The sequence below is a fragment of the Pseudorasbora parva genome, chromosome 25 (assembly GCF_024679245.1).
Source record: "Pseudorasbora parva isolate DD20220531a chromosome 25, ASM2467924v1, whole genome shotgun sequence".
Classification (NCBI taxonomy): domain Eukaryota; kingdom Metazoa; phylum Chordata; class Actinopteri; order Cypriniformes; family Gobionidae; genus Pseudorasbora; species Pseudorasbora parva.
The window spans coordinates 34,726,994-34,736,940 of record NC_090196.1 but is presented as its reverse complement, the minus strand read 5'-3'; the positions used below and the strand labels follow the sequence as shown (position 1 = coordinate 34,736,940).

General features: G+C 42.4%; 1 protein-coding gene across 1 annotated transcript in view; it reads right to left on the bottom strand.

Moving 5' to 3' along the window:
* The window catches only part of nell2a (neural EGFL like 2a), a 162,470-nt gene that overhangs the window by 42,944 nt on the left and 109,579 nt on the right, over positions 1-9,947 (bottom strand). Inside the window, exons 14-15 of the mRNA XM_067436024.1 lie at positions 1,332-1,454; positions 1-69 (exon numbers count right to left, since the gene is read on the bottom strand). The exon at positions 1-69 is cut by the window's left edge and continues 27 nt beyond it. Of these exons, the coding sequence (XP_067292125.1) occupies positions 1-69; positions 1,332-1,454 (192 nt within the window). The remainder of the gene's footprint in view (positions 70-1,331; positions 1,455-9,947) is intronic.

Sequence of the window (9,947 nt, the reverse complement as noted above, 5' to 3'; positions counted from 1 at the left end):
CCTGCGGACACACACAGATGTTCGGAGAGACACAGGAGCCGCCGTTGAGACAGCGTCCGTCGCAGAGCGCTGCGAGTCGGGGAGAGGACAAAAGGAGGTGAGACAGGTCAGAGTGAGGTAAGACGGGTCAGAGAGAGGACAAAGAGGTGAGATGGGTCAGAGAGAGGACAAACAGAGGTGATACAGGTCAGAGAGAGGACAAACAGAGGTGAGACAGGTCAGAGTGAGGTGAGACGGGTCCGAGAGAGGACAAACAGAGGTGATACAGGTCAGAGTGAGGTGAGACGGGTCAGAGAGAGGACAAACAGAGGTGAGACAGGTCAGAGTGAGGCGAGACAGGTCAGATAGAGGACAAACAGAGGTGAGACAGGTCATAGAGAGGACAAACAGAGTTGAGACAGGTCAGAGTGAGGTGAGACAGGTCAGAGAGAGGACAAACAGAGGTGAGACAGGTCAGAGAGAGGACAAACAGAGGTGAGACAGGTCAGAGAGAGATAAACAGAGGTGAGACAGGTCAGAGAGAGACAAACAGAGGTGAGACTGGTCAGAGTGAGGTGAGACAGGTCAGAGAGAGGACAAACAGAGGTGAGACAGGTCAGAGAGAGACAAACAGAGGTAAGACTGGTCAGAGTGAGGTGAGACAGGTCAGAGAGAGGACAAACAAAGGTGAGACGGGTCAGAGAGAGGACAAACAGAGGTGAGACAGGTCAGAGAGAGGACAAACAGAGGTGAGACTGGTCAGAGTGAGGTGAGACCGGTCAGAGAGTGGACAAACAGAGGTGAGGCGGGTCAGAGAGAGGACAAACAGAGGTGAGGCGGGTCAGAGAGAGGACAAACAGAGGTGAGGCGGGTCAGAGAGAGGACAAACAGAGGTGAGGCAGGTCAGAGAGAGGACAAACAGAGGTGAGGCGGGTCAGAGAGAGGACAAACAGAGGTGAGGCGGGTCAGAGAGAGGACAAACAGAGGTGAGACAGGTCAGAGAGAGGACAAACAGAGGTGAGACAGGTCAGAGAGAGGACAAACAGAGGTGAGATGGGTCAGAGAGAGGTGAGACGGGTCAGAGAGAGGACAAACAGAGGTGAGACGGGTCAGAGAGAGGTGAGACAGGTCAGAGAGAGGACAAACAGAGGTGAGACTGGTCAGAGAGAGGTGAGACGGGTCAGAGAGAGGACAAACGGAGGTGAGACGGGTCAGAGAGAGGACAAACGGAGGTGAGACAGATCAGAGAGAGGTGAGACGGTTCAGATAGAGGTGAGACAGGTCAGAGAGAGGACAAACGGAGGTGAGACGGGTCAGGTGACGGGCTGAGAGGCAGATGGATGCTGTCTCACCTCTGCAGGTGGTGCCGTTGCCGGTGTATCCGGGTTTGCAGGAGCAGCTGTGGCCGCCGACGGTGTTGAAACACAGAGCGTTTTCATCGCAGCTGTGCTGGCCGGACGCACACTCATCGTGCTCTAGAGAGAAAAATCACACATCAGGTCAGCGATGCTCTTCTGAAGAAAATAATGCTCAGGTGATGCATCACCGCTTTCAGAAATGCTCTGCTTACATTCCTATGGAAGCGTGTGTCCGCCACAGAATACACAAATAAAACTAAAGTACAGACTTTTCTCTCTCTTTTTCCTCAGAATCCTGTGTTTATATCTTGTCATTCTGAGAAAAAGCCAGAATTGTGAAATATAAACTTGCCATGCTGACTTACACTCACCTAAAGGATTATTAGGAACACACACTTATACTCTTACACTTACACACACTTATTGAAATGATTGGAGCTTTGTGACATGGTGCATTATCCTGCTGGAAGTAGCCATCAGAGGATGGGGACATGGTGGTCATAAAGGGATGGACATGGTCAGAAACAATGCTCAGGTCGGCCGTGGCATTTAAACGATGTCCAATTGGCACTGAGGGGCCTAAAGTGTGCCAAGAAAACATCCCCCACACCATTACACCACCGCCACCAGCCTGCACAGTGGGAACAAGGCATGATGGATCCATGTTCTCATTCTGTTTACGCCAAATTCTGACTCTACCATCTGAATGTCTCAACAGAAATCGAGACTCATCAGACCAGGCAACATTTCTCCAGTCTTCAACTGTCCAATTTTGGTGAACTCGTGCAAACTGTCGCCTCTTTTTCCTATTTGTAGTGGAGATGAGTGGTCCCCGGTGGGGTCTTCTGCTGTTGTAGCCCATCCGCCTCAAGGTTGTGCGTGTTGTGGCTTCACAAATGCTTTGCTGCCGACCTCGGTTGTAACGAGTGGTTATTTCAGTCAAAGTTGCTCTTCTATCAGCTTGAATCAATTCCAAGTTTGTATCAAAATTTGCAAATATAATGTCAGAATTGCGGTTTATATTCTTGAATTTAGACTTTATAACTCAATTGCAAGTTTATCTGTCATTTCTGACATTATTTCTTACAACTCGGACTATTTCCAAATCTGACTTTATTTCTCGCAATTCTGACTTTATTTTTTACAATAATGATTATTTTATTATTTGTATCAAAAAGTTAGAATTATAAGTTTATATCTCAGAATTTCGACTTTATTCGAATTTCGCATAACTCTCCATTGTGAGTCTAGCAGATCTGATCTAATTTTTTCGCAATACAGAGTTTATATCAAAATTTACAAATATAAAGTGTTAGTCCGGCAATTTGTACTTTTTATCCCAATTACTAGTTTCAATGATGCATTTTCGGAGAAAAACTTTTCCGTACATACGTTATGAAAACTTGATCTGTAAATGTTCTCTGAACAATCAAGGCATTCAGTTTTTTAAATGTTGTAAATATTTTTCCCCTTGTTATTTGTGTGCATACATTAGAGAACACATTATGGGAACATTTCAATTTATAATTTTGCGAACATTACAAGAACATTTTGTGAACAATGTATAACCATTTTGAATGTGAAAGACCAAATAACTACGAAAAAACATTTTATTTAAGTCACTCGTTTGTTAATAACTTTAAAAGAACCTTGGCAGAACGTGTTAGCTGGGATCAAACCATCGATATATAGAGATGATTTTTACCACCGTCCTTAAGGATAAAATCTGCCATTTTAAACCTTTTTAATGCAGAAATCTGATGCCTTACAGATTTTCAACACAAGCTGAAAATGGCAGAAAGCTGCAGACGTGACTCTTTCCTCCTGCCCTCTAACTGACCGTGAGCGGACACTGAGATCTGTATCCATGAGGGATTGTGGGAACATTCATCCCTCAGACTGGCTGAGATTTCATAAAATCCTCCAGCAAACACACTCCCAGCAGAAATAAACACAAATAAGGGAATAATTACAGACCATGTGCATGTGATTCAGGATGGAAATGCTGCAGCAAGAGCTGGTAAACTGTTTTACTTGAGTATTTCCCATATTTACATTTTTCACATTTAGTGGTTTGACAAAATCAATTTTAGAAAAAAAAATTGTGGCCCAAGTATCTGGATATGGCCCAAATATAAACCAAGTCATCACTAGACATACTGGTGAAAATATGACACTTAAAAAACAGAACTAAAAATGATATTTGTATTACGCAGTCATAAAGCAATAAGTACTGAAATGATCATTCATCAGTGTCAGTAATGGTAAATCCATACGCTTTTGCATGAAACATCAATTGGTCAGAAGTGTCTTTTCAACGCTTTGGATGAAAATATTGACTTGGCATAATCTGGCAAACGTCTCTATTTAAACGCCCGGCCTCACATTGAGATTCAAGGTTTAATAGATGAAAGGTTTTCAGAGGAAGAGCTTAGATTATAAATGGGATATTGAAATAGTATGAGTGAAATTAACTGCAAAAAGTGCACAAAAAAGTATGTGAAACCAGGGTTTGAAGTGTAGTTTTTGCCGGTCGGTGATGGATTATGTACTGGCCATGAAACCTTATTTTATTTTATATACTATTTTTAATTAACTATTCCTTTCATTTTCTATATATTAGGGGTGTAAAGATACGCGTATTCGTATTGAACCGTTCGGTACGAGGCTTTCGGTTCGGTACGCGGTACGCATTATGTACCGAACGGTTCTTGGTCTAATTAATTAGATTTGGAAAATAAAAAAGTATGTAAAATATAATATTATGCGTTCAACAAGGAAGCCAATAACCAAAACGAAGTAACAGGCAATGCCCCTGACACCGCCTAAGAGAAAAAAACAAAAAACAAATATTTGTTAGACTGCTCAGTCAGGTGCTCGCTTACTCAGTAGGCTACGTGCTGAATGCTCACTGCAAAATGGCTATTGCGTTTAACAAACCAGAAATAGAAGATCCTCCAATAACCAACGGGTCTGGTGTGTTGGTGAACTTTGGATTCTCTGTAAGCTATGATAGTGTTGGCAAGAGTGATGGATTAAAAAAACAACGGTATGTCCCCTTTGCTACATGATGGTACAGCAGCGGGAATAATTCATGTCATGTCAATCAACTCATTTACGCCGACAACAAGACGATAAAAAGAAGAAACAGCCACAAACTATCCCCGCAGCATTTAGACAGACATTTCCAACTTATTGAAATGGCAAAAGACATTTATAGCCGCGGATATGAGACCTTACGCCTGTTTCACACAAACGCCGTCTGCAGTGCGTAGCCTATGCGGTGCGTATTTTTTCTGTACCCATGTTAACGGTTGCGGAATGAAAACGCAACATATGTGAAAGGACAACAGGGCGTGTGAAAGGACAACAGGGCATGCGGCTCCTGCACCGCATGCGCAGTGCAAAACGCACCGCATACGCACTGCAGACAGAGTTTTAAGAACGTGCTTAAAGTAACTGAGCCCCATTACAATGTTCCTTCACGAGCCCATTTCAGCCAGTAATTCCTGCTTTGTACTAAAAAACAAAAGCCCAAATAGAGAACCAATTGGCCAAAGCAACAGTGGTTGCTCTGACAACAGACGGCTGGACATCAAGGGCTACACAAAGCTACCTGTAACGGCACATTACATTATGAATGGGAGCTGAACAGCCACGTTCTTCAGACACGCCCCCTTGAGAGTCACACCTGTGTAGTGTGTGAAAAAGTGTGGAGAGAGCTATTGTAAAGAGCTAATGTATATTTCTGTAACTACATAGAAGATGGGTAAAGTATAGCTCCATCTTTGTTCAATGCAAAAAAAACATTTTTTTTATCATACTTTGTTAGTTTTAAAAAATAAAAAAAGGTAATTTATCTGCCAATTTTTTTATTTTTGCTTTATCTAAAACGTACCGAACCGAACCGTGACACCAGTGTATCGTATCGAACCGTGACACCAGTGTATCGTATCGAACCGTGACACCAGTGTATCGTCTCGAACCGAACCGTGACACCAGTGTATCGTATTGAACCGAACCGTGACACCAGTGTATCGTCTCGAACCGAACCGTGACACCAGTGTATCGTATTGAACCGAACCGTGACACCAGTGTATCGTATCGAACCGAACCGTGACACCAGTGTATCGTATCGAACCGAACCGTGACACCAGTGTATCGTATCGAAACAAACCGTGACACCAGTGTATCGTATCGAACCGAACCGTGACACCAGTGTATCGTATCGAAACAAACCGTGACACCAGTGTATCGTATCGAAACGAACCGTGACACCAGTGTATCGTATTGAACCGAACCGTGACACCAGTGTATCGTCTCGAACCGAACCGTGACACCAGTGTATCGTATTGAACCGAACCGTGACACCAGTGTATCGTCTCGAACCGAACCGTGACACCAGTGTATCGTATTGAACCGAACCGTGACACCAGTGTATCGTATCGAAACAAACCGTGACACCAGTGTATCGTATCGAACCGAACCGTGACACCAGTGTATCGTATCGAACCGAACCGTGACACCAGTGTATCGTATCGAACCGTGACACCAGTGTATCGAACCGAACCGTGACACCAGTGTATCGTATCGAACCGAACCGTGACACCAGTGTATCGTTTCGAACCAAACCGTGATACCAGTGTATCGCATCGAACCGAACCGTGACACCAGTGTATCGTATCGAACTGAACCGAACCGTGACACCAGTGTATCGTATCGAACCGAACTGTGACACCAGTGTATCGTATCGAACCGTGACACCAGTGTATCGTATCGAAACGAACCGTGACACCAGTGTATCGTATTGAACCGAACCGTGACACCAGTGTATCGTCTCGAACCGAACCGTGACACCAGTGTATCGTATTGAACCGAACCGTGACACCAGTGAATCGTCTCGAACCGAACCGTGACACCAGTGTGTCGTATTGAACCGAACCGTGACACCAGTGTATCGTATCGAAACAAACCGTGACACCAGTGTATCGTATCGAACCGAACCGTGACACCAGTGTATCGTATCGAACCGAACCGTGACACCAGTGTATCGTATCGAACCGTGACACCAGTGTATCGAACCGAACCGTGACACCAGTGTATCGTATCGAACCGAACCGTGACACCAGTGTATCGTTTCGAACCAAACCGTGACACCAGTGTATCGCATCGAACCGAACCGTGACACCAGTGTATCGTATCGAACTGAACCGAACCGTGACACCAGTGTATCGTATCGAACCGAACTGTGACACCAGTGTATCGTATCGAACCGTGACACCAGTGTATCGTATCGAACCGTGACACTAGTGTATCGTATCGAACCGAACCGTGACACCAGTGTATCGTATCGAACCGTGACACCAGTGTATCGTATCGAACCGAACCGTGACACCAGTGTATCGTATCGAACCGAACCGTGACACCAGTGTATCGTCTCGAACCGAACCGTGACACCAGTGTACCGTACCGAACCGAACCGTGACACCAGTGTATCGTATCGAACCGTGACACTAGTGTATCGTATCGAACCGAACCGTGACACCAGTGTATCGTATCGAACCGAACCGTGACACCAGTGTATTGTTTCGAACCAAACCGTGACACCAGTGTATCGCATCGAACCGAACCGTGACACCAGTGTATCGTATCGAACTGAACCGAACCGTGACACCAGTGTATCGTATCGAACCGAACTGTGACACCAGTGTATCGTATCGAACCGTGACACCAGTGTATCGTATCGAACCGTGACACTAGTGTATCGTATCGAACCGAACCGTGACACCAGTGTATCGTATCGAACCGTGACACCAGTGTATCGTATCGAACCGTGACACCAGTGTATCGTATCGAACCGAACCGTGACACCAGTGTATCGTATCGAACCGAACCGTGACACCAGTGTATCCTATCATATTGAACCGAACCGTGACACCAGTGTATCGTATCGAACCGAACCGTGACACCAGTGTATAGTATCGAACCGAACCGTGACACCAGTGTATCGTTTCGAACCGAACCATGACACCAGTGTATCGTATCGAACCGAACCGTGACACCAGTGTATCGTATCGAACCGTGACACCAGTGTATCGTATCGAACCGTGACACCAGTGTATCGTATCGAACCGTGACACCAGTGTATCGTATCGAACTGAACCGTGACACCAGTGTATCGTATCGAACCGTGACACCAGTGTATCGTATCGAACCGTGACACCAGTGTATCGTATCGAACTGAACCGTGACACCAGTGTATCGTATCGAAACGAACCGTGACACCAGTGTATCGTATCGAACCGAACCGTGACACCAGTGTATCGTATCGAACCGTGACACCAGTGTATCGTATCGAACCGTGACACCAGTGTATCGTATCGAACTGAACCGTGACACCAGTGTATCGTATCGAACCGTGACACCAGTGTATCGTATCGAACCGTGACACCAGTGTATCGTATCGAACCGTGACACCAGTGTATCGTATCGAACCGTGACACCAGTGTATCGTATCGAACCGAACCGTGACACCAGTGTATCGTATCGAACCGAACCGTGACACCAGTGTATCGTATCAAACCGAACCGTGACACCAGTGTATCGTATCGAACCGAACCGTGACACCAGTGTATCGTATCGAACCGAACCGTGAATTTTGTGAACCATTACACCCCTAATATATATATATACAGTATGACAATAAAATGATGCAATTTTTATTTAATTATTAATTTATTATTAATTGTTACTCTTTTTACAGGGACAGTATGAAAATAAATATGATTTAAATTTTATTTTAATAATGTTTTAATTTAGCTTTCTTTATTTTATTTACAGGGACAGCAATAAAAAGGATGCCAATTTTATTCAAATCTTTTTTTCATTTGTACACTTTTACACTTTTTTTTACAGGGACAGTACAGAAAAAAAAACGGATGCAATTATTAATGCAATTTTTTACAGGGACTATATGAAAATAAAAAAAATATATTTTTTACTTAATTATCTTTTTTCATTTTTGTGCTTTTATTTTTTATTTAATTTCATTTTTATTTTTTTAAACAGGCACTGTATGACTGTATTAATGTATGTATGTATGTATTTTTAGGCTGAAGGTTAATCCAGGCCTCTTTCCCAAGACAAATGAAGAAGAGGTAAAATTCATCAAATTCAGTAGACGTTTGTATGTCTAATTTAAATCGCTCCCTTCATTTGCATCAGAATATCCTCATATATTTCTATCTAAACCTCATATTATGTTGGGGTTGTAATATAGTTTCCGTCCAGCTGGCGAGTGACCCGTGAAAGCCAGTTTTTATTGACATTTGGCTCATGGCGAGTATTAATTTTAGACCCTGTGTGAAAGCATCTCGCAGGTGTGAATGAAAATGATATTTTTATTGCATAAAATGCCTTTAGAGCTGTCATAGTTCCTCTAATTAATATAAAATCAGAAGGAAACGAACACTGGCTTCATATCAAAGAAGGCCGCCAACATTTCCCATCATTACTATATTCAGCAGAGCCAAGAACCGGATGAATAAATCAATCGCCATCCCATATGCCTGCGTTAGATTTATTAAAGAGGTCAAATCACAAAAAAGACATACAAGAGATCAATATTAAAACATACCGTGACTTTCAGAAATTCCTCTTGAATCTAAAAAAAGCATGTTTAGAATCTTCATTCAGTTCTAATATTAATATTTAAGCTATACGCTGCCACAAAATGATCAGTTTTTCTGTCTGGTTTTCCAGTACGACATATCAAACACTCTAAAATAAAAAATACAAATGTACAGGAGGAAGCAAAGCATCTTCTGACTCCATTGGCAGACATTTTTACACATTTTAAACACTTAATTTTGATATTTTTTCCCAGTCCACAAGACATAATATCAGAATTTTGCGTTTCAAGAGCATCTTAATTTAAGAATGTAGAAATATACAGTACAGGCCAAAAGTTTGGACACATTACTATTTGTAAAAGTTTCTTCTGCTCATCAAGCCGGCATTTATTTGATCAAAAATACAGAAAAAAGCGTAATATTGTGATATATTATTACAATTTAAAATAATTGTTTTTCAATTAAATGCTGATTTATTTCTGTGGAAAAGCTGAATTTTCCGGATCATTCCTCCAGTCTTCAGTGATCATGATCTTTCAGAAATCATTCTCAGATGAGGATTCATTTTCAAAGTTGGGAACAGTCCTGCTGACTAATATTTGTTCATAAACTGTGATACTTTTTTAATAATACTTATAAAGAAATAAAGCAAAAAAGAAGCAAATGTTTTAAAAATAGAAATCTTTTGTAACAACAATATACACTACTGTCAGTAATTTGGGGTCCGTCATCTTTTTCTTTCTTTTTTTGAAAGATTTTTGAAAGATTTCTTTTTTGGAGATTTATATTATTTGAAAATATGTTTTTATTTTGAATAAATGCAGTTCTTTTGAGCCTCTTATCCCTCAGATATATTAGTCAGCAGAACTGTCTCCAACACTCCTAATGAATCCTCATCTGAGAATGATTTCTGAAGGATCATGATCACTGAAGACTGGAGGAACCATCCTGAACATTCAGCTCTGAGCACACAAATAAA